At 40.9% G+C, this 25543-nt stretch overlaps 1 protein-coding gene and 1 long non-coding RNA gene across 9 annotated transcripts in view; one reads left to right on the forward strand and one right to left on the reverse strand.

Moving 5' to 3' along the window:
* ATXN3 (ataxin 3) overlaps positions 1 to 25543 on the reverse strand; it is a 45561-nt gene that overhangs the window by 9609 nt on the left and 10409 nt on the right. For 2 of the 8 annotated variants that reach the window (XR_010137012.1, XR_010137011.1), the window contains 9 exons: positions 25453 to 25497; positions 23099 to 23184; positions 22606 to 22672; positions 18106 to 18193; positions 12485 to 12617; positions 11661 to 11827; positions 10349 to 10445; positions 8801 to 8854; positions 534 to 685 (listed from right to left, as the gene is read on the reverse strand). Coding sequence is in view for 6 of the 8 variants with exons in the window: in XM_024231355.3 (XP_024087123.3) it covers positions 534 to 685; positions 10349 to 10445; positions 11661 to 11827; positions 12485 to 12617; positions 18106 to 18193; positions 22606 to 22672; positions 23099 to 23184; positions 25453 to 25497 (835 nt within the window). In the remaining 2 variants the exon portion in view is untranslated. Of the gene's footprint in view, positions 1 to 533; positions 686 to 8800; positions 8855 to 9730; positions 10226 to 10348; positions 10446 to 11660; positions 11828 to 12484; positions 12618 to 18105; positions 18194 to 22605; positions 22673 to 23098; positions 23185 to 25452; positions 25498 to 25543 lie in introns of those variants that run through there. The other 6 variants (XM_024231355.3, XM_063715707.1, XM_024231356.3 and 3 more) reach the window with 4 other exon arrangements.
* The window catches only part of LOC103892405 (uncharacterized), a 40579-nt gene that overhangs the window by 6014 nt on the left and 9022 nt on the right, over positions 1 to 25543 (forward strand). Inside the window, exons 2-3 of the long non-coding RNA XR_656618.4 lie at positions 2011 to 2147; positions 9605 to 9733. This is a non-coding gene — a long non-coding RNA (uncharacterized LOC103892405). The remainder of the gene's footprint in view (positions 1 to 2010; positions 2148 to 9604; positions 9734 to 25543) is intronic.

The following is a 25543-nucleotide window of genomic DNA, read 5'->3' on the forward strand; positions in this document are numbered from 1 at the left end:
GGAGGCCAAGGCGGGCGGATCACGAGGTCAGGAGATCGAGACCATCCTGGCTAACACGGTGAAACCCTGTCTCTACTAAAAATACAAAAAATTAGCCAGGTGAGGTGGCGGGCACCTGTAGTCCCAGCTACTCAGGAGGTTGAGGCAGGAGAATGGCATGAACCCGGGAAGCGGAGCTTGCAGTGAGCCAAGATCGCGCCACTGCACTCCAGTCTGGGCGACAGAGCAAGACTCCATCTCAAAAAAAAAAAAAATTCATGATTTCTAAGGAATTTTTGGAGACTGTACAAATTACTGTGAAGTTTAAATTATTATGTTAAAGTATTCATTAAATGTTCTAGCAATCCTCTCCTGCCTTGGTTTCCCAAAGTGCGGGGATTACAGGTGTGAGCCACCACATTACAAATTTACTTAAGAGTCTTAATATGATTAAAGAGGGGATGAAGAATAATGTAAAGCAAAAATCACATGGAGCCCGTATGTCAGATAAAGTGTGAAGGTAGCGAACATGATGAATGGTGAGCAGTCCTTACCTAGATCACTCCCAAGTGCTCCTGAACTGGTGGTTGGCCTTTCACATGGATGTGAACTCTGTCCTGATAGGTCCCCCTGCTGCTGCTGCTGCTGCTGCTGTTGCGGCTGCTGTTGCTGCTTTTGCGGCTGCTGTTGCTGCTTTTGCTGCTGTCTGAAACATTCAAAAGTGAATGTATATTTAAAAAACAAAACTTAAAAGAATAAATACACCATGAGAAAAACTATTCATGTGGAAAATACATTGTTCCACAAATCAAAGTAGTCACTGGTATTAAAAGAATGCAAGAGCAGTTAGTCTGATATAGATTACTTTAAAATATAGAAGTGCTGATCTTAGGAAACCTAGACATAAAATTTAAATTTATCAGACAAATTAAGAGGTAGGTATTTTCATCACAAAATAACCTATCATGGCTGGGTGTGGTGGCTCACACCTGTAATCCCAGCACTTTGGGAGGCCGAGGCGGGTGGATGGCTTGAGGTCAGGAGTTTGACACCAGTCTGGCCAACACGGTGAAACCCCATCTCTACTAAAAATACAAAAATTAGCCAGGCGTGGTGGCAGGCACCTGTAGTCCCAGCTACTTTGGGAGGTTGAGGCAGGAGAATCACTTGAACCAGGGAGGTAGAGGTTGCAGTGAGCCAAGATCACGCCACTGCACTCCAGCCTGGGCGACAGAGCAAGACTGTCTCAAAAAAACAACAAACAAACAAAAAAACCTATCATACAAAAAGATTCACTGGTAGCTATTCTTATGCAAATGAGTGTTGGTTTATAGACCCTTAATATTGTTGAAAGTCACCAAAATAAGTACCTTTGATCAGATAAAGCATTTCAAACTACCATGTGAGTTAACATAATGTTTCCATGGCTGGCTCATTCTTTTCATTCAGGTCTGAGCTTAAAATTTATCTCCCCAGAGATGCCTTTCCTGACCATCCCACCAAAAGTAGCCACCTGACATTCCCATTATTTCATCACTTCATTTTAATTCTCAGCATAAACTTATCATCATCTGGTGTTCTCTTTATTTCCCTCTTTATGGCGTGTAAGCTAATGAGAGTGCAAATCTTATCTTGTTCATCTATTTCCCCAGTGCTGATAACTGTGCTGTTACATAGTAAGCATTCACTGAACACTTGATAAATGAAATAAATGAAAACTACTATTTAACACACATTATCAGATTTTAAATAATATCGATTGCATTAAGCGCCTCTGTAATTTTTTCAAAAGGAGAAACAATGTAATACAAATCCCCATTTTAAAATGTTTAAACATGATGGTTATGATGTAAATATGTAGGAATATATTCTTGAACTTAGAAAATATACACTGAACTGAGACATAATGGAAAATCATATCTGCATATTATTCCCAAATGGTTCAGAAAGGCCAATAATTGGGGAATCTGGGTGAAGGATATAAGGAGCTCTGTGTACTATTTCTGCTTTTCTGTAAATCTGAAATTACAGGTAGGCATCCTAAATCTGAGAATCGGAAATCCAAATGCTCCAAAATCAGAAACTTTTTGAGCACCAACATGATACTCAAAAGAGGTGCTCAGTGGAACACTTCAGATTTAAGATTTTGGATTTGGAATGCTTAACTGGTAAGTATAGTACAAATATTCACAAATCCTAAAAAACCCCAAATCTAAAACACTTCTAGTCTTAAGCATTTTGGATAAGGGATACTCAATCTATATTTCATATACGCAAATACAAACACAGAAATCCAAAAACCAAAACTTACAAACAGCTGACAATCTCAGTGAGAAGCCATAGGTTAAAAAAAAAAAAAAAAAAATTGCTTCTCAGTCTTTTGGCTCAGATCAAGTGTTTTTTTAAAAAAAAAGGTATATACGAATTTGAAAAGGAACTAGGATTTTTAAACTACCAGCAACAATTATTAATAGAATGGCACGTTTTTTATAGAGTTCCTCTTAATTTTGTGTTTTAAAACCGTGAACAATAAAGAAAGTTCAACTAATGAGAACTGCAATTTCTCCCTGTTGGTCTCTGAGCCAGAATACTGACCTGTGTGTAGGTGTAAGACCTTAGTGTGCATGGCTAATGATGCACATAAGGGCAGTATCCTCCCATTAGCAAATCCTGATGCTGCAACATAGCACAAGAGAGACGGACTGAGTTATGGAGAATTCCTGGCACATCCGCTATCACTCCATGCCCTCTTCCCCTCCACTCAAGAAGGTATGTGAGAATGCAAGGGAGTGACAGGTGAGATAGCAATTTTAGAGGAATAGCCTTTATTCTACTTTTAGTTTATGAAAAATGAGAAGTAAATCAATTGTCCACCTTGAAACAATGTAGACACCTTCCAGCTGTGAAGACACTGAGGTGGAACATGTTCAAGTGGCACTCAGCATCTACTCCCACTGTGCCATCAATATTATAGAGGTTACAAAGCTAAAAGCTACATGTCTTAGATTATTTTACAAGTAGGATTCTGGTTACAAATTAAGTGCTTACATGAGCTTTAAAAGGCAGAAATGGGTCAGGCACAGTGGCTTGTGCCTGTAATCCCAGCACTTTGGGAGGCCAAGGCAGGCGGATCACCTGAGGTCAGGAGTTCAAGACCAGCCTGGCCAACATGGCGAAACTATCTCTACTAAAAATACAAAAATTCTCTGGGCACGGTGGCTCATGCCTGTAATCCCAGCACTTTGGGAGGCCAAGGCAGGTGGATCATGAGGTCAGGAGTTCGAGACCAGCCTGGCCAACATGGTGAAACCCCATCTCTATTAAAAATACAAAAAAATTAGCCGGGTGTGTTGGCGCGCACCTATAATGCCAGCTACTTAGGAGGCTGAGGCAGAATTGCTTGAACCCGGGAGGCGGAGGTTGTAGTGAGCCCAGATCATGCCACTACACTCCAGCCTGGGCGACAGAGTGAGACTCTGTCTCAAAAAACAAAAACAAAAACAAAAACAAAAATTAGCCAGGTGTGGTGCTGCACAACTGTAGTCCCAGCTACTCAGGAGGCTGAAGCAGGAGAATTGCTTGAAACTGGGAGGCAGAGGTTGCAATGAGCCAAGATTGCACCACTGCACTCCAGTCTGGGCAACAGAGTGAGACTCCATTTCAAAAAAGAAAAAGGGCAGAAATGGGCCAGGCATGGTGGCCCACGCCTGTAATCACAACACTTTTGGAGGCTGAGGTGGGCGGATCACCTGAGGTCAGGAGTTCGAGACCAGCCTGGCCAACATGGCAAAACCCCACCTCTACTAAAAATAAGAAAATTGGCTGGGTGCAGTGGCGGGTGCCTGTAATCCCAGCTACTCGGGAGGCTGAGGCAGGAGAATTGTTTGAAGCTGGGAGGCGAAGGCTGCAGTGAGCCAAGATCACACTACTGCACTCCAGCCTGGGCGACAGACAAGACTCCGTCTCAAAAAATAAAATAAAATAAAATAAAATAAAATAGGCAGAAATGAGGCCTAGCCATCTCCCTCCACTTTGGTTGTTCTCTGGTGGCAAGCAAAGGCATTTGGGAGATGCTTCACTGCTGTTGCAATGGGGGCCAGACGTCATGTTCCCATGTCTAGGCAATTGTGGTGGCAGCTTTCTAAGCCCAGGATCATTGCTATAGCAGTATGTTCTTAAATTTAATATCCTCATTACCCATTGTCCCAGTTGGGGCAGTGGTTACAGCTCTTCCTGCAAGTTGGTTTGTGGTGCTCTGGAGGCCTGGCTAAGAGCTGTACCTTCATCCTTTCTTAAGATTATGTAAACCCCTAATTTCTGTATTAAGTAGTTTTCTCTTTAAAACATCCCCAGTAGTTTCTGTTTCTCAACACTGTTTGATATATTATAGCATATCACTGAAGTGGTGGCTCAAGTATTAGGCAATCAAACACTCATAGCAATCCATGTCCATGAAGATATCTGTGTCTCTCCTTGTTACAAAACATTTGTAACTATGTTTTTGTAACAGAAAGAATCCGCATCCATTTCAAAGCCACAACTAGAGAAGACATTAGTAACTGCCAACATGTATGTATGGAATACTTTACAGTTTATAAAATAGTTTCACACACATCGCTCTCGCTCTTATCGCCTAGGCTGTAGTGCAATGGCACAACCTCGGCTCACTGCAACCTCTGCCTCCCAGGTTCAAGTGATTCTCCTGCTTTAGCCTGCTGAATAGCTAGGATTACAGGCGCCCACCACCACACTCGGCTAATTTTTTGTATTTTTAGTAGAGAAGAGGTTTTGCCATGTTGGCCAGGCTACTCTCGAACTCCCGACCTCAGATGATTCGCCTGCCTTGGCCTCCAAAAGTGCTGGGATTACAAGTGTGAGCCACAGTGCCCAGCTGAAACTAGTTTTTTTAATGCATGAAAACTATGATTACTTTATGCATTTATGCAATTACTTTATGATTTTCTTTATGCATAAATACTATGATTACTATATTCAGTATGAAGCTTCAAATACTCAAAAAGGGAAAAGAAAAACTAGAAAATCGTATGAATAACAAATCAGCACCAGGGTCAATTTGGGAAGGGTAAGAGGGAAGAAAGAGTTAGCTTGATAACCTTAGAGCCAAGCTCCCAAAGACAGAACCTAGAGAGACAACAAACTACCTAGGCTAAGTAATCAGGAATTTTAGTGAAAGGCAAATATTAGCTTCTCAGCTCCTACTAATGAGCTCTGTAAGGTTTTGAATGCAAGCCATTGTTAAAAATGGACATCAAGAAGTTAGTTCTTAACTCTTCTCAGCAATATGTGACTATGTAAGATATTCTCAAGCTCTTTCCAAATTCTCACCAGTATTTGCAAAGTCAAGCCAAGAGGCTGAAGCTGGTAACCATCACTGCACATTTTCCTCCTCAATCAATCCTCCTCCAATTAGGAAGGAGGTATATCGATATTCGAACATTTTTAAAAGGGTACAAGGTTGCCTGACCCTGTTTACTAAAAAGCACTAGTTATTGCTGACATTGTGCTTGTTATAACTTACTTAGTCGTTATTGGACATTACTGAATTATCTTTACTACTATAAAAAGTTCAGGCCGGGTGCAGTGGCTCATGCCTGTAACCCCAGCATGCTGGGAGACCCAGGCTGGTGGATTGCCTGAGGTCAGGAGTTCGAGACCAGTCTGGCCAACATGGTGAAACCCCATCTCTACTAAAAATACAAAAAAAATTAGCCCGATGTGGTGGCATGCGCCTGTAATCCCAGCTACTTGGGAGGCTGAGGCAGGGGAATTGCTTGAACCAGGGAGGTGGAGGTTGCAGTGAGCCGAGATCGTGCCACTGCACTCTAGCCTGGGTGACAAAAGTGAGACCCCGTCTCAAAAAAGGAAAAAAAAAAAAAGCTCAATTTGTTGGAAGTCTCATATTTTTAATCCAGTTTTTAAAAAATTTTAAGTAAAAGAGCGGTTTATTTTTATGCTTTAAATACACTTTCCTTTTCTTAGATATACCTGTCAATTTTGTATTATAGTTTCTCTATGATGTACATCTTTAGACCATTTTATTTTGGCAAAAAAAACTCTGATGGCTGGGCGCAGTGGCACATGCCTGTAATCCCAGAACTTTGGGAGGCCGAGGTAGGCAGATTGCCTGAGCTCAGGAGTTCGAAACCAGCCTGGGCAACATGGTGAAATCCCATGTCTACAAAAAAACACAAAAATTAGCCGGGCGTGGTGGCACTTGCCTGTAATCCCAGCTACTTGGGAGACTGACGCAGAAGAATAGCTTCAACTCAGGAGGCGGAGGTTGCAGTGAGCCGAGATCACGCCACTACACTCCAGCCTGGGTGACAGAGTGAGATTTCGTCTCAAAAAAAAAAAAAAAAAAAAAAGTCTGAAATAAACATGGTGAAAGTATCACATGGGAATTATTCTGGAAAGCAATTTAGAAATCTGTACCAAGGCCTTAAAAATGTTCATATCCTTTAATCCAATAATCTGACATCCTCAGAAAAAAATAGAAGAAATGATAAGACATTTGAGGCATGGAGGCAATATAAGAATTGTTCATTGCAATATTAATTATAATAGAATTCAAAAGGCTCACATATAAATTATGCCACATCCATTCATTTTATGAAATATCATGCAGCCTGTTACAAAGACTATTTACTGTCATAGGAAATGAGTACAATACTTACAAGGCAAGTGTGTATATGTCACAGAAAGAGAATGTGCCAAAATACTAACATCAGTTACTGAAGGAGGTGAGAGTATGCTTTCTTTTTTTTTTGAGACAGAACCTCGCTCTGTCGCCCAGACTGGAGTGCAGTGGCGTGATCTCTGCTCACTGCAAGCTCCGCCTCCCGGGTTCACACCATTCTCCTGCCTCAGCCTCCAGAGTAGCTGGGACTACAGGTGCCTGCCACCACACTCAGCTAATTTTTTTTGTATTTTTTAGTAGAGATGGGGTTTCACTGTATTAGCCAAGATGGTCTCCATCTCCTGACTTCGTAATCTGCCTGCCTTAGCCTCCCAAAGTCCTGGGATTGCAGGCATGAGCCACTGCGCCCGGCCTTTTTTTTTTTCTTTTTGAGACAGTCTCACTCTGTCACCCAGGATAGAGTGCAGTGGCACAATCTCGGCTCACTGCAACCTCCACCTCTGGGTTCAAATGATTCTCCTGCCTCAGCCTCCAAAGTAGCTGCGATTACAGGTCTGCACCACCATGCCCAACTAATTTTTTTGTATTTTTAGTAGAGACAGGCTTTCGCCATGTTGGCCAAGCTGGTCTTGAACTCATGGCCTCAAGTGATCTGCCTGCCTCAGCCTCCCAAAGTGCTGGGATTACACACATGAGCCACTATGCCTGCTTTAATTTCGATTTTTTTTTTTTTTTTTTTTGAGGCGGAGTTTCACTCTGTCACCCAGGCTGGAGTGCAGTGGGGTGATCTCAGCTCACTGCAACCTCTACCTCCTGGGTTCAAGAGATTCTCCTGTCTCAGCCTCCTGAGTAGCTGGGATTACAGGTGCCCATCATCATGCCCGGCTAATTTTTGTATTTTTAGTGGAAACAGGGTTTCGCCATGTTGGCCAGGCTGGTCTTGTACTCCTGACCCTCCTGATCTCAGGTGATCCACCCACCTCAGCCTTCCAAAGTGCAGGGATTAGAGGCGTGAGCCACCATGCCTGGCCAATTTTGATATTTCTTAAAATAAAATTTTTAGAATGTTAGTTTTTCTAATTAAGTAGATTTAAGTTATTTTTTATTATTTATTTATTTATTTGAGAAGGAGTTTCACTCTTTTTGCCCAGGCTAGAATGCAATGGCATGATCTCAGCTCACCGCAACCTCTGCCTCCTGGGTTCAAGCGATTCTCCTGCCTCAGCCTCTCAAGTAGCTGGGATTACAGGCATGTGCCACCACGCCTGGCTAATTTTTTGTATTTTTAGTAGAGATGGGGTTTCTCTATGTTGGTCAGGCTGGTCTTGAACTCCTGACCTCAGGTGATCCGCCCACCTCAGCCTCCCAAAGTGCTGGGATTACAGGTGTAAGCCACTGCGCCTGGCCTTAGATTTAAGTTATTTTTTACGTTAACTAGATAATTGATGATATAGAATTACAATTAATTATTATTATGATTATTATTTTATGACGATAGCATTTAACTATGTTAAAAATAAAGCTCATATATTTTAGAGACATATTAAAATGGTTATAGAATAATATGATGATTGAGATTTATTACAAAATAATCCAAACTTGCAGGTGGGACAGTGGAAAGAATGGGAGATGGGAGTATTATAAAACGAGACTGGGCCGGGCGCAGTGGCTCATGCCTGTAATCCCAGCACTTTGGGAGGCCGAGGCAGGTGGATCACTTGAGGTCAGGAGTTTAAGACCAGCCTGGGCAACATGGTGAAACCCTGTGTCTACTAAAAATACAAGAATTAGCCTGGCATGGTGGTGTGCACCTGTAATCCCAGCTACTTGGGAGGCTGAAGTGGGAGAATCGCTTGAACCCAGGAGGCAGAGGTTGCAGTGAGCAGAAATTGTGCCACTGCACTCCAGCCTGGGCAACAGAGCAAGACTCCATCTCAAAAAAAAAAAAAAAAAAAAAAGCAAGATTGGCCGTTTGCTAGTATTTGTTGAATCTGGGTGATAAACAGGAGTATCCTAGTTTTTCTACTTTTGTATAAATTTGGAGATTATAATAAAAAAGTTAATTTTGAAACTTAAAGGAAAAAGCACTAAGAAGCACTACTTTGAAATTTAACATATAATTAGCCATTAATCTATGCTGAATAAAGACTAGAAATATCTCACATTAAGAGGATGTCAGCTGATCAGAATTTTCCTTCATCTACTTCTGAGTTGTGACTTAAAAACAAAACAGAAAAAAAGGTAAATATTTTCTTCATTATACCATCAAATGTAAAATGAGCCAATATTTTTAGGTGCTGCTAATATACTGTCAGTTATGATTGTAAGATGCTTCTCAATTTCAGAGACATTGAAATGTGAAACTATGTGCATCTCAGAATGGATGAAATACAGCAAATAGTAAGTCAGATTCAGCTATGAGTCTGTTTTCTGACCTAGGATCAATGGGTCTGATTATTTATTTTGTAATCTTTAACATGAAGTTTTCTTTTTCTTTTTTTTTGAGATGAAGTCTCGCTCTTGTCCCCCAGGCTGGAGTGCAATGGCGCAATCTCAGCTCACTGCAACTTCTGCCTCCCAGATTCAAGCGATTCTCCTGTCTCAGCCTCCCAAGTAGCTGGGACTACAGGCACCCACCACCATGCCCGGCTAATTTTTGTATTTTTAGTAGAGATGAGGTTTCACCATGTTGGTCAGGCTGGTCTTGAACTCCTGACCTCAGGTGATCCACCCACCTTGGCCTCCCAAAATGGTGGGATTACAGACGTAAGCCACCGTGCCCAGCCTTTTATTTTTCTTTAAAAAAAAAAGTGAGGGACAAAAGTCTGAATGATAGTTACTTGAAAAGAATGTATTTTCATATGGTGGAATTCCTATTTAGCAAGCACTTACAAGGCTGGGAACAAGGTAAGGTTTTAGGAGTTGATCCAGATTTATGGTTTGCATCTATTCCCCTGATGCTAACAGGCCTACAGGACTGCCTGAAGCGGCCATGAGCAGCTACATGAACTACCACGTCTATTTGGGAATGTGCTCCCATACCTCCAAAGCTGTTTTTCTAACTGATTCGTAGAGGAATTTTGCAGGGTTAATCAGGTAAGCAAGAAGCACATCCAAAGGATCAACAGGCATTCTTCTTGCCTTGTCCTAATTTCATTTTTCTTTTAATAAGTGAAATTTTATAAGGTTTCCTTCACTCAGTTTCAAAAATGTATCCAGTATTGGGGCAAGGTTTTTTTGTTTCATGTTATTTGCTGTAAATTTTTATTTTTATTTATATATACATACATATATTTTTGGAGACAGAGTCTCACTCTGTCACCCAGTCTGGAGGGCAGTGGTGCGATCTCGGCTCACTGCAACCTCCACGTCCCGGGTTCAAGCAATTCTCCTGGCTCAGCCTCCCAAGCAGCTGGGACTACAGGCGCACGCTGCCATGCTCAGCTAATTCTTTTGTATTTTTAGTAGAGACAGGGTTTCACTGTGTTGCCCGGGCTGGTCTCGAACTCCTGACCTCAGGCAATCTGCCCGCCTTGGCCTCCCGAAGTGCTAGCATCACAGGTGTAAGCCACGTGCCCATTCTATTTGCTGTAAATTTTTAAAAAATACATTCAAATATTCATAGGATTCAGGCAGTAACCATTTACAAATAGACAAAATAGCCAAAGCAAATATTAAACATGCTACTTTAATTTGTACCAACTACTTTACTTTTCAAAGTAGGCTTCTCGTCTCTTCCGAAGCTCTTCTGAAGTAAGATTTGTACCTGATGTCTGTGGAATATCTTGAGATATATTTCTGGAACTACCTGAAAACAAAACACAACAGAACAAAAACCAATCACTGTATTTACCAATTAAAGCAACAATATGTTTGTTTATACTCATTTGAGTAAGCCTTTAAAGCGTTTTTTCTTTAAGAATATTCTACTCTTCTGGCTGGGCGCGGTGGCTCACACATGTAATCCCAGCACTTTGGGAGGCCAAGGCAGGCGGATCACCTGAGGTCAGGAGTTCAAGACCATCCTGGCCAAAAGGGTAAAACCCATCTCTACTAAAAGTACAAAAAATTAGCTGGGCGTGGTGGCAGGCGCCTGTAGTCCCAGCTACTCAGGAGGCTGAGGCAGGAGAATCACTTGAACCTGGGAGGCAGTGGTTGCAGTGAGCCAAGATCATTCATTGCACTCCAGGCTGGGCGACAGTGAGACTCTGACTCAAAAAAAAAAGAGAAAGAAATCTAAAGCTGATTTCTGTCCCTGCTAATCCAGTGGGACTCTATTAATCAAAAATGGGATTGCACACCATATGGAGCACTCAGAGGCGTGCCTAGGGGCAAGAAAAGTTCAGGATAAAAACAATCTTCCCATTAATGGAGTTTCAATTTTATTTAGATATCTAAGGAAATCAACTGATAAATAATTTCATTAGAAAGCAGAAGCAAATACATATGAGTTAGAGAAAAATAAAACAAAAAACCCACTTCAAACTTTTAATTAAGCTACTTTGAGCTATGTCTTAACATTTTTCTTTGCCTAGATTGTCTAGGGGATATGTTTTTGCTTTTCTCTATTGATAATTTATATCACTAAAAAACTGGGCCCACCAAAGTGGGCTTATGGTTTAAGTTGCATAGCCAATAAATGTTGGGTTTTTGTAAAATCAGTTTATATTCCCTGTCCAGGCCCTTCCATAGTGTCTAATGGCACACATTTATGAAACAGCTGATTTGGATAAGGGTCAACTGATACCCACAAAGATTAACACCACAATTTACTATTGTGTTAGTACAGTGTTGAAACCAAATAAAATAACCAGGAGTAAAAATATAACTACTCCTAATAAAATATAGGTTGTAAAAAGTGATTTCCATTATAAGAAATCTAAAGGGAAAGCCCACTATATAGCTATTGCTTCTGCAGTAATTGTCAAAACACCTCTAAGAGTACATTAACTTCCAGGAAACCTAAGAATAATTGGAATCAATTCTTCAGCAACGAATACAACACATATCAGAATGTCTTTACCTTGCATACTTAGCTGAATAGCCCTGCGGAGATCTGCTTCCTCATCTTCCATGTCAATTTCTTGGCGACTTAGTGCCAGAGCCCTCTGCAAATCCTCCTCGTCTTCGTCTAACATTCCTGAGCCATCATTTGCTTCTAACACTCGTTCCAGGTCTGTTTTATGGACTCTAAAGAACAAAAGCACTGGTAATAACTGCAACCAATCTTCTATTTTAGACATAACATAAAGGCATTTGTAATGTAAAGGCTTTACGTAAGTCAAAACTTAAAACGTTTTCTGGCAAATAAGCTCTAGTAATATAATGATTGTGTTGTAATTTGAATCCAACTAAGTTTTCTTTTTCCGTTTCTTTTTTTTTTTTTTTGAGACAGGGTCTGACTCTCTTGCCCAGGCTGGAGTGCGGTGGTGTGATTATGGCTCACTGTAGTCTCCACCTCCCCAGTTTCAGGTGATCCTTCTTCCTCTGCCTCCCAAGTAGCTGGGACTATAGGCATGCACCACCACATCTGGCTAATTTTTGTACTATTTGTACAGATGAGGTTTTGCCATGTTGCCCAGGCTGGTCTCGAACTCCTGGGTTGAAGCAATCAGCCTGCCTCAGCCTTCCGAAGTGCTAGGAATATACCATACCAGCTAACTAAGTTAATATATTTAAGTTTTTCAAAGAATTGATTCAAGTTTAAACTAATAAACTTCACTAAAATATAAGGTCCAAAATAGAGTCGCCAACAACACAAGGACCACATATTCAATCTAAGCATGAAAATTTAATTCTCGTAATGAAATACTATCATATATTCCATACTGCAGGCCTCATTTTTACCTTTGCTCTTTTAGTTGTGCTAATTCTTCTCCAATAAGTTTTGGTCGGTGCATCTGTTGGACCCTAATCATCTGCAGGAGTTGGTCAGCTTCGCAATCTGGCAGATCACCCTTAACAACAAATATAGAATAACCTAAAAAAAAAGGCAAAAATCAACCTAAACAGCTAGTAAAGAGATTCAAAATTGATGTAAAACGCTAGTAGATAAAAAGGCAGCACAGAACACTGGAAAAAAAATACAAGCTGAAGATTCAGAAAGACTTTAGTCCAAATAATGATTCTTATACTTACTAGTAAAGTCATCTAGGGTAAGTTACTTAAAGTCTCTGGGCCTCACTTTCTCCATTGTAAGACTGGAAGAGCCGTCTCATTGAGTGACTGTGAGAAGTAAATATGTCTGTAAAGGGCCCTACTAATATAGTACTTGACTGAGCAGGCTACTCACTTACTGTGGTCAGAGACAGAGTAAAGGAGTGGGTAAGAGCAACTGATTTAGAATCAGACTGCCTGCATCTGATCCCAGTTCTCCCACTTCCTAGCTGCATTTGTCTTGGTTTCTGCTGTTAAACATATGATACTAGTACCTTCCTGTGATGGTTAATATTATCAACTTGATTGGATTGAAGGCTGCAAATTACTGTTTCTGGGTGTGTCTGTGAGGGTGTTGCCAAAGGAGATTAACATTTAAGCCAGTGAACTGGGAGAGGCAGACCCACCCTCAAACTAGGTGGTCACCATCTAATCAGCTGCCAGCTCGGCTAGAATAAAGCAGGCAGAAATAAGAGTGTGGAAGTACTAGACTTGCTGAGCCTTCATCTTTCTCCCATGCTGGATGCTTCCTGCCCTCAAACATCAGACTCCAAGTTCTTCATCTTTTGGACTCTTGAACTTACACCAGTGGTTTGCCAGGGGCTCTTGGGCCTTTTGCCACAGACTGAAGGCTGCACTGTCAGCTTCCCTACTTTTGAGGTTTTGGGACTTGGACTGGCTTCCTGGTTCCTCAGCCTGCAGACAGCCTATTGTGGGACTCCACCTTGTGATCATACGAGTCAATACTCCTTAATACATTACTCTTCATATATACATCTATCTTATTAGTTCTGTCCCTCTAGAGAACCCTAATACACTTACTCATAGGGCTGCTGTGAGGACACAGATAATGTGTGCAATAACTAGTAACATGGCTAAAACCAATCATCTGTAGAAAGAGCTACCCCCACCCTGACCCACACATGTACACCCCTTGTAACTAAAAATAGGGTCTGGGAAGCCAAATACTTAAAAGCTATTTAAGGTGTCAAACGTGTGGTTTGCATCCCAAAAGAATTACATTAGTCTAGTGTGACTGTGTATAAATGTGATTCCAGAAATCCAGGGTTTTCCCAAGCTAGATGCTACACACAAAAACCAAGGATGGGCTATACCTAAAACAATCTAATTGATTTAAGTTTTTCTATCATTAATTTTTTTTTTTTTTTTTTTTTTAATTTGAGATGGAGTCTCACTCTGTCATCCAGGCTGGAGTGCAGTGGTGCAATCTTAGCTCACTGCAACCTCTGCCTCCCAGGAGGTTCAAGCGATTCTCCTGCCTCAGCCTCCTGAGTAGCTGGGATTACAGGCATCTGCCACCAAGCCTGGTTAATGTTTGTATTTTTAGAAGAGGCAGGGTTTCACCATGTTGGCTGGGCTGGTCTCGAACTCCGGACCTCAGGTGATCTGCCCACCTCCGCCTCCCAAAGTGCTGAGATTACAGGTGTGAGCCACCGCGCCTAGCACATTTTTCTTAAACTTTGGTGTTTGTTATTGGATATCCTTTGTTGGCATTAACACATAATGTGACAAAGATTATAAGAACTATTAATGGAAAACCTCAAAATAGTACACTGAACATTTTTTATGAGGACAACTGTATTCAGAGTTTAGACGGTTTAATGTGTTTTCTGCCAGCAAAATTGTTTCTGTATTGTACAATAAATATGCCAGCTCACCATGGTATTCTATGAAGAGTGTCTGAAGAATGGATACTCTGCTCTGTTCAGGGGCCACAGTAAAGATATTCAAGACTTCAGATATTATTTTTTTTTTTTTTAATTTTTTTTTGAGAGTCTCGTTCTGTCACCTCGGCTGGAGTGCAGTGGTGTGATCTTGGCTCACTGTAACCTCTGCCTCCTGGGTTCAAGTGATTCTGCTATCTCAGCCTCCCAAGTAGCTGGGACTACAGGTGCACAACAGCACGGCCAATTAATTTTTGTATTTTTTGGTAGAGACAGGGTTTCACCATGTTGGCCAGGCTGGTCTCAAACTCCTGACCTCAAGTGATCTGCCCCCTCATCCTCCCAAAGTGCTGGGATTGCAGGCATGAGCCACCACGCCTGGCCTAAGACTTCAGATTTTATTCTAAGTGTGCTGGGAAGCCACTGAAGGACAAAGAGTGAGGGTGGGACATAACAGGCCTTACACTGGTTAAGAAGCACTCTGAGCTGCTCTATCAGTATAATATATAGGAACCAGAGTACAAGAAGAGTCACCCTTATGGAAATGGAAAACCTGATGGATAGCACGGATAGAGAGAAAAAAAACAAGTCTTTCATAGACATGTTCAGTTTGAAATGCTTTTTGGACTTCCAAGTGGAGATGCCAAAGCTAGGAGTTAATCAAAGCTAGGTGTTCAGGGTAGATGTCAAGACTGAAGATAAAAGTTTGGCAATTATTGACACATAGATCTTATTTAGAGATGATATTTAAGATCCATGAAAGGAATCTGAAAAGTGCAGGCAACGAGTTAGGAAAACCACAGCATGGTGGGCTGGAGGCCAAAGGCAGACACGGTTTCTAAGAAGGGATATCATCAGGAACCAAGGTTTTAAATATAAAAGAAAAAAGATACAAGTATCTAAAATCAAAGAATTAAAAACCCTATATTCCTAAATGTGAATTCACAATAACTACATAACAAACCCAACAGCAATAAGCATGCCAGCACTCAAATTGTAATCTCCAAATATCATTACTAAAAGATGGCTAGGCATGGTGACTCACGCCTGTAATCCCAGCACTTTGGGAGGCTGAGGCAGGTAGATCACTTGAGGCCAGGAATTCGAGACCAACCTGGCCAATATGGTGAAACCCTGTCTCTACTAAAAATACAAAAAAAAAAAAAAAATTTAGCCGGGGCCAGGGGCAGTGGCTCATGCCTGTAATCCCAGCACTTTAGGAGGCCAAGGTGGGCGGATCACCTGAGGTCAGGAGTTGGAGACCAGCCTAACCAACGTGGAGAAACCCCTTCCATCTCTACTAAAAATACAAAATTAGCCAGGCGTGGTGGCACATGCCTGTAAATCCAGCTACTCGGGAGGCTGAGGCAAGAAAATTGCTTGAACCCGGGAGGCAGAAGTTACGGTGAGCCGAGATCACGCCATTGCACTCTGGCCTGAGCAACAAGAGGGAAACTCCATCTCAAAAAAAAAAAAAAATTAGCCAGTCGTGGTGGTGCACGCCTGTAATCCCAGCTACTCGGGAGGTTGAGGCAGGAGAATTGCTTGAACCCAGGAGGTGGAGTTCAAGAAAAGGAGAAGGCACACTATAGACAATCCTAAGGAAAAAGTAAAAATGGGGAGGCAGCTGGAGTTTCATGGAATTAAGAGAGGATTTTTATTTTTAATCAATGGCAATAAAAAGCTTATTTTTCTGCTTATAAGAATATTACAAAAAAAAGGGGGGGAAACTGATTATATAAGAGAGTGGAGAGACGAAAGCAGGAACATCTTGAGTAGGTGAGAGGAGCTGGGATCCAGCCCACAAGTGAGGGACTGGTTTTGGTTAGAGGTAGGGGACCATTCATCTATTTTAATAGGCTCAAAGCACAGGTGAAGATATAAGCAAATTGATAAATTTGCTGGTAGAAAGATAAAAACATAATTTTAATTGCTTCTATGTTCTCAGCAGAATGTAATGGAAAGCCATAAGGAAGGTGTGTAAGGGAGAGGAAAGTGGTTAAAGGTTTAAAGACATAAGCTGTGAAATTAGTCACCTTGGAGGGTGGCACATTATTTTTTATAAACATGTTGGAGAGTGGTACATGATTTTTTATAAACATCTTGGAGGGTGTTACATAGATTTACTAAGAAAACATAATAGAAATATCAGACAGCACTAAAGGCTCATCTGAATTTTGTGATTATAATAAATTTAAAGTAAAACCTTAGCTAGGTGTGGTAGCACAAGCCTGTAGTCCCAGCTACTCAACAGGCTGAGGCAAGAGGATCACTTGAGCCCAGGAGTTTGGGGCTGCAATGAGATGTGATTATGCTGCTGCACTCCAGCCTGGGCTTCAGAGACAGGCCTAGTCACTTTGATAGACAGATGGATGGGTGAATGGATGCATAGATCATTTAACAAAAAAGTAAAACCAATCATCATGTTTTATGTTATTTTTTAGCCACGTCCAGCTACTCTGGTACAGGAATGGACAAGGCCAAGATTTAGTTTTAACCAGGGTTGAGATTTTTGTCATTCAAGTATGATGGAGGGAGAGAGGGGAAACAAGTTGAAGAATGCAATGGAGTGATTATAATGATGGATTACAGAAAATAAGCAGTAGAAGAAAGGAAGAATGCATATAAAGGAAATGCTTGGGCCCCACAGTAGGGTTTAAAGAATGGCTGGAATAAAAAAAACAGACAAAACATGGTTTAAAGATAGGAGGTGGTAGTTAAAGAGTAATATGCTTGCAATTGAGATTTGACAGTGGTTATGATTACTGGTAATAGCTAAGCAAGAGTAAGTGATTTTGAAACAAGAAGCAGGTACTGGATTGATTGGATTGATTAATGATACAGAAATAAGAATGATAAAAGTAGTTGAAGTAGAGAAAAAGATGAGTCAGATCCTAAAATCACTGATGAAAAGAGACTTGTGGATGAGTGCAAAAGAGCAAGGGATAGTTTAATCTAGGGGCATGTATTTCTTTTTTTTTTTTTGAGACGGAGTCTCGCTCTGTCGCCCAGGCTGGGGGGCAGTGGCGCGATCTCAGCTCACTGCAAGCTGCGCCTCCTGGGTTCATGCCATTCTCCTGCCTCAGCCTCCCGAGTAGCTGGGATTACAGGTGTCCACCACCACACCTGGCTAATTTTTTGTTATTTTTAGTAGAGACAGGGTTTCACCGTGTTAGCCAAGATGGTCTCGATCTCCTGACATCGTGATCTACCTGCCTCGGCCTCCCAAAGTGCTGGGATTACAGGCGTGAGCCACTGCGCCCAGCCCTTAGGGGCATGTATTTCAAAGAAACTGGAGTTTATAAGGAAGAACAGTGCCCTAGAAGAGGCAAAGAAGAAAAATATCTATCCCTTCTCTCAGCCGTGTGATATGTGATGTATAAAAGAAAAAGCCATTACTTAGAAGGGCTGCAAAGAAAGCAGCATTCTCAGAAGAGGGAGGGCCAGGTGTCAGTGAGAACTCTAACTGAACAGCGTCACCCAAATCACAGCCTATCACCACGTCAAAACTAAAGATTGTTTCACTGCCACTGCCAGAAAAACAGTTTTATCACACTGTCATCTAATGTGCCTGTTTATTTAACTACTTCGAAAGACAATGTTACAAAATTTTCAGCCTTTACTTACCTTCCTGTTGTAATTGAGCCAAGAAAAGTGCAAGATATGTATCTGATATTAATTCTGGACCCGTCAAGAGAGAATTCAAGTTAAACCACTGGAAAAAAATTGTCAATATTTAAGTTAGTGTCTATTATAGGTAATAAGGAAGTTTCACATGTTAAGAACAGATACAACACATCAAAGCTTAGTAAGATTGTTTAAACTCTGGAAATATTTCAAGTTGAGCTCTTTTCTTTGACTGAATAATATGATCTTAAAAACTACAAGAGAATACTGCAGATTTATCACTATTAAATACTTTTTTTTTTTTTTTTTTGAGAAGAGTCTCACTCTGTCACCCAGGGTGGAGTGCAGTGGCATGATCTCGGATCACTGCAACCTCTGCCACCGAGGTTCAAGTGATTCTCCTGCCTTAGCCTCCCAAGTAGCTCGGACTACAGGTCTGTGCTACCACACCCAGCTAATTTTTGTATTTTTAGTTAGAGACAGCACATTTGCCACACTGGCCAGGCTGGTCTCAAACTCCTGACCTCAAATGATCCACCCACCTCGGCCTCCCAAAGTTCTGGGATTACAAACGTGAGCCACTGCACCCGGCCTCTGTTAAATACTCTTTTTTTTTTTTTTTTTTTTTGAGAAAGAGTCTCGCTCCGTCGCCCAGGCTGGAGTGCAGTGGCACAATCTCAGCTCACTGCAAGCTCTGCCTCCCGGGTTCACGCCATCCTCCTGCCTCAGCCTCCCGAGTAGCTGGAACTACAGGCACACACCGCCACACCCAGCTATTTTTTTGTATTTTTAGTAGAGACGCGGTTTTACCATGTTAGCCAGGATGGTCTTGATCTCCTGACCTTGTGATCCACCCGACTCGGCCTCCCAAAGTGCTGGGATTACAGGCATGAGCCACTGCGCCCGGCCCTGTTAAATACTTTTTTAAAAACAACAGTTTGCTTTAAACTATAAACATTAAACCCTCCCAAAAGAATAAAAATGGATAGTCAATAGTTTAAGTGTCTTTATTAATAGCTATAATTAAATCTTTTTTCAAAGTGTCAGTCCAATATAACTCCAATCATATCTATCATACTGATGGGAGGAAAAATGACAACTACACAAAGTTTTCCCATTACCGATAATTTTTGTCAAAAGATTCCAATTGTGAGAAAGTCAGAAGTTCCAAGAAGAGAATTTATAATTACCAACTCAGTTTTTAAAAATCACTAAATTAGCTGGGCATGCAGCTCATGCCTATAATCCGAGCACTTTGGGAGGCTAAGGTGGGAGGATTGCTTGAGCCCAGGAATTTGAGACCAGCCTGGGCAACATAGTGAGACCTTGTCTCTATAATTTAAAAATGTTCTTAAAAAGCACTATCACATATAACACATAAACACATTTTTTTTTAAAGAGATGGTCATCTAGTCTGGAGTGCAGTGGTACAATCATAGCTCACTGCAGCCTCGAACACCTGGGCTTAAGTGATTCTCTTGCTTCATCCTCCCAAGTAGCTGGGACTACAGGTGTGCACCAAGATGCCTGACGAATTTTCTAATTTTTTTTTGTAGAGATGGGATCTCACACTAGTTGCACAGGCTGGTCTCAAACTCCTGGCCTCAAGACATCCTCCCACCTCAGCCTCCCTACGTGCTGGAATTACAGGTGTTAGCCACTGCACTCGGCCCTAATTAACATCATTTATCACTACCACATAGTAATCCTAATTTAACCCACAAGATACAAAAAGTTTCTAAAGTTACAATCAATATCATGACCAACTACTTTTCCTGGATTTTGACAATGTTAATACTTTTTCCAGCCTTCTTTTTCATTACACAGGAACCTCGAGAGAGAAAGAGCCTACAGTGAAAAATATAGTTTTAAACAAAAATATAAATTAGAACCAAAGAAAATAAACCAAAATTTGACATCTGTATTTGTCAAAGATAACGTAATTCAAAAGGTGAAAATTCAATTTCGAAGAACTAAAATTTTTTAAATCTCTCAAAATAATAAGATAGACATTTATTTGCAAATTAATACAACCTTAAAAAATTCAGTGCTTACTTTATACAAAAAAAGTAAAAAATACTGGATCATAATTTTTAAAAACACATAAATAAAACCCAGAGGTTAAATAATCTCAGCAGTATGCTACCCTGGTTTTTACCTAGAGGTGATTCCACTCACATTAGCCTCTACTGCTGTAAGCTGCATTTTTTTTTTTTTTTTTTTTTTTTGGTAGAGACAAAGTGTCACTGTGTTGGGCCAAGCCAGTCTCAAGCTCCTAGCCTCAGTGATCTCCCTGCCTCAGCCTCCCAAAGTGCTGGGATTACAGGCGTGAACCACTGCACCCAGCTAGCCTCCACAGTAAGCATCTAGATTACACCTCCCTAACTTGCTCTTGGCTCCCCAGGAAGAACTTTAAGAAAGAACCAATTTAGGGCTCAGCATGGTGGCTCACGCCTGTAACCCCAGCACTTTGAGAGGCAGAGATGGATGGATCACCTGAGGTCAGGAGTTCAAGACCAGCCTGACCAACATGGCGAAACCCCGTCTCTACTAAAAATACAAAAATTAGCTGGGTGTGGTGGCGCGTGGCTGTAGTCCCAGCTATTTGGGAGGCTGAGACAGGAGAGTTGCTTGAACCCAGGTGGCAGAGGTTGCAGTGAGCCAAGATCCCGCCACTGCAATCCAGCCTGGGCAATACAGCAAGAATCCATCTAAAAAAAAAAAAAAAAAAAAAAAGAAAGAACCAACTTAGGATGAAGCTAAGTAGGTGACTTTTCCCAAATTTGATTTGGGTGACTTAAAAGATAACAATAGGGTTTTTGTTTTTGAATTATCTCTTACAGATTTAATTCAATATATTTTCTTGACTTATATCTTTTTTGGCTTTTATTTACATTTTTTTAAAAAAACAGCTTTATTAGGGTATAAGTGACATGTAATAAACTGCACATATTTAAAGTGTACAATTTGAAACTTTTTTTTTGAGACAGGATCTCCTTCTGTCACCCAAGCTGGAGTGCAGTAGCGTGATCATGATTCACTGCAGACTTGACCTCTAGGCTCCCTCCTCAGCCTCCCTAGCACCTGGGACTACAGCCATGCATCACCATGCCTAGCCAATTTTTTTTTTTTCATTTTTTTTTAGAGATGGGGTCTTGTGCCATTGCCCAGGCTGGTCCTGAACTCCTTGAGCTCAAGCAATCCTCCTGCCTTGGCCTCCAAAAGTGCTGGGATTACAGACATGAGCCACTGCATCTGGCCTCTGAAATGTTTTGACATTTGTATACCGTACTCCCATGAAACCATTACTACAACCAAGATAGTGAACACATTCATCACTGCCACGTTTCCCGTGCCTCTCTGTAACCCTCCCCTCTCACTCCTCCGTAGCCTTCTCGTCCCCAGGCAACCACTGGTCAATCTGCTTTCCATCACTACAGATGAATCTGCACTTTTCTAGACTTTTAATAAATGATACCATACAGCATGTAGTATTTTGTTTCTGGGTTATTCTTTCAGCATAATTATTTTGACATTCATCCATATTGCTGCATGTATCACTAGTTTATTCTTTTTTACTGTCCTAGCTGGTTTTCAATAACCCTCTTTCAAAGATTCAAAATTCGAATAAAAAGGACGTTAAATGATTCTGTTTCTTAAAATAGCTTGCTCAAGACATATTTCATGTTTTATTTTAAAAATAGAAGTGATTTTCTGTAGATGTATGTATTACATGGCTTTTGGAAACATATGAATAATCTTACACTAAAGCAAACATAATTGAATGCTTTATTCATGCTTGACATTATTTCAGGCTTTGTAACAGCACTATGCTAAATACAAATCTATAAATGTAATAATTAACTGACAGAACATAGTCATCACATAAAAACCCACTTAAAAGTAACCACATTTGTATTATCTTTAATATAGAATTTTTCTTATGATATAGTTAAATTGCATATACTTGTCACAAATAAATTTATAAGGAAAACTAATATTATCTTTTAAAATGACAAATTTCTATCTATCAAGATAGATAAACCATGCCACACACACACACACATTACTGGTCAGTTTCCTAATTTTAAAGTCAGCAATCCTTTTTTTTTTTTAATTTTTAAATATTTTTTTTCTTTTTATGTTTTATAAAACAGAGTCTTACTCTGTCACCCAGGCTGGGGTACACTGACACAATCATAGTTCATTGCAGCCTCAAACTCCTGAGCTCAAGTGATCCTCCTGCCTTAGCCTTCCAAGTAAGCTGGAATTACAGATGTGAGCCACCATGCCTGGCTCTTTTTTTTTTTTTTTTTTAAGAGACAGGACCCCCTTTCGTGGCCCAGGCTGGTCTCAAACTCCTGGCTTCAAGTGATTCCCCCACCTCAGCCTCCCAAACTGTTGGGACTGCAGGCATAAGCCACCACACCCGGCCCACATTTTAGTTTTAAATGGGGTACAATATAAGAAAAAAAGACAAGGAAGGGTAAGAAATGTTACCTGTTTTCCTAATTTTCTAACTGTAAACCAGTGTTCCTTATAATTGCATATAAATGATCTTTCATTTCTAAAAAAGAAAACACACAATATTAACTTGAAATATTGAATTCATATTTATGTTGTCTACTGGCAAATATTATATAAAATTTGTGATAATTTAAGATTATATTTACAGTTAAGTGTCACTGATGTTTTTAAAAGATCACACAACCATATGAACATCTCTGCAGCAGCTTAGTGATGCCGTGCCAAAAGATGGCCTCACGCACCACTTATGGGTCAGCTCTGAGCTGCCACAGACACTGGGGTGCCAGGAAGGCTACAGGGCAGATGCTCATGGACATCACAAAGGTGAAATAGGAAAGTCTGAGTGAATGAAACAGGGAACATCAAAACAAAAGTATTCAAAATATATTTCTCTTCTTTAAGAAATTACAACTTTAAAAATCAAATTTGGGAAAAGAAATGTATGAAATGCAAAACAAAATCTTACATAGGATCGATCCTGAGCCTCTGATACTCTGGACTGTTGAACAGGATTAGTTCTAAACCCCAAACTTTCAAGGCATTGCTTATAACCTGTTAAGAAAAATAGCAACTTTTCATAAGCTAAACCACTCCATTCCAAATTTAGGAAGTGTAGCTATGTTCGTTGTGTACTTCATATATAAATTTCTCTAGAAGGCTATAGGTTTTGTTTTTCTTTTTTTTTTTTGAGATGGAATCTTGCTCTGTCACCCAGGCTGGAGTATAGCGGCACGATCTCAGCTCGCTGCAACCTCCGCCTCCCAGGTTCAAGCGATTCTCCTACCTCAGGCTCCCGAGTAGCTGGGATTACAAGCACATGCCACCACACCCAGCTATTTTTGTATTTTTAGTAGAGACAGGGTTTCACCTTGTTGGCCAGGCTGGTCTCAATCTCCTGACCTTGTGATCCGCTCGCCTCTGCCTCCCAAAGTACTGGGATTACAGGCATGAGCCACCACGCCCAGCCGGCTATAGGTTTTAAAAAGTGTGTGTGTATAGACATATCACTAAATCCATAAAAAAAATACATATATACTAGAAGAGTGCTTTTCATACCAGGTCTCTGAGATGTTCCAGAAAACCACACAATTCCTAAATAAAACTGCCTAAAAAATCCAGATGTATATTCTACCCATAAGTGCTAATCTTAAAACTAGTCTACTATATACATCTGATAATTTGGCTGCTGTGGGTGCTACTTTAGAAAAATTATATTCAACTTGCTACCTGCAATGTCAGAAATCATGTCTATCAAAATAAGTTCTCCCTGGGTATTTAAACTGAAGGTTCCATAGATGTCAGACTTCTAGGGTCATGGTCTTGCCACTTGTAGAAAAAAACAAAATGCAAACCTATTTATTTCAATCTGTCTGACAAAAAAAGGGAAATTTCTGAAAATTCACTATCTGCCCTCCAAGGTAGCCAACAAACAAGCAAGTGAGCCAGGTACCAGCAAAGACAGAAAGTGAGTGCAAGGTAGTGGGCACACATGAACAGGCAACAAGAGCAGCAAGGCACAAATAGGAAACGCCAAGTGCTGGGCCTACTCTGACCTCTGATTCCAGCCCTGCAGTAGCCATTACCCATTAACAGTGGCACAGTAAAGCACTAGATGGACATGCTGGTGGATGAGGAGGAGTCCAGGAGGGCAGTACAAGGGAAATACAAACAAAGATATCTGTAGAGATAGGTCACTCAGGAGAGGTTCTGAAAGAACTCTGGATACAACTCACAGTGTTAGAAAAAGAATGACAGACCCACAGATAAAAGAATCTTGCAAGTACATATATATATAACCACCAAAGAATTCAAAGAGAGCTATACATTAAAAAAAAAAAATCAAAAGCCACAAACCATAATAAGGGAATCCAACCTGGTAGGCTGATTTAAAAGGATGGTGGCAAGGTATTGCATTTTCTCAAATTTACCCAACAGATGGTAAGTTTGAGCCATTGTGACTTATTAGAATTAAGAATTCTTTTTTTTGAGATGGAGTCTCGCTCTGTCGCCAGGCTAGAGTGCAGTGGCTTGATCTTGGCTCACTGCAACCTCTGACTCCCTGGTTCAAGCGATTCTCCTGCCTCAGCCTCCTGAGTAGCTGGGATTACAGGCATGCGTCACCACGTCCAGCTAATTTTTGTATTTTTAGTAGAGATGGGGTTTCACCATGTTGGCCAGGATGGTCTCAATCTCCTGACCTCGTGATCCACCCACCTTGGCCTCCCAAAGTGCTGGGATTACAGGTGTGAGCCACCACGCCCGGCCAGAATTAAGGTTATTATTAGCAACCAGATGCAAATTAAATAATCTTTCTCAAGAAGGAATTTTTAAATGTCCCACTCTAATATGAAGATTCTACAATCCTTTCATGTTTATCTATATAAAAATCTAGGACTCTAGTTGGCCAGCTGCAGTGGCTCACACCTGTAATCCCAGCACTTTGGGAGGCTGAGGTCAGGAGTTCGAGACCAGCCTAGCCAACATGGTGAAATCCCCCTATCTCTACTAAAAATACAAATATTAACTGGTGTGGTGGCGGGTGCCTGTAATCCCAGCTACTTGGGAGGCTGAGGCAGGAGGATCACTTGAACCAAGGAGGCAGAGGCTACAGTGAGCCAAGATCACGCCACTGCACTCCAGCCTAGGTGACAGAGTGAGACTCTATCTCAAGAAAAAAAAAATCTAGTACTCTAGAGTATAATCTTATACTCTGTAGGCAGAAGAACTTCTAAAGATCGCCTTGTTACAGTGACTATTGAAAGGCAGTGAAACGGTGCCTGGGATGTCAGCAACACATAATACATGCCTGTGACTACTTACCTGAATAGAGAAAAAACCACTGTCATCCATATTTCCAGAAGGCTGCTGTTAATTTTGACAGGTAGTTGAAGCAAGGGTGGCAGTGGGGAAA

Source organism: Pongo abelii, chromosome 15, assembly GCF_028885655.2.
Source record: "Pongo abelii isolate AG06213 chromosome 15, NHGRI_mPonAbe1-v2.0_pri, whole genome shotgun sequence".
In the NCBI taxonomy this organism is placed as follows: domain Eukaryota; kingdom Metazoa; phylum Chordata; class Mammalia; order Primates; family Hominidae; genus Pongo; species Pongo abelii.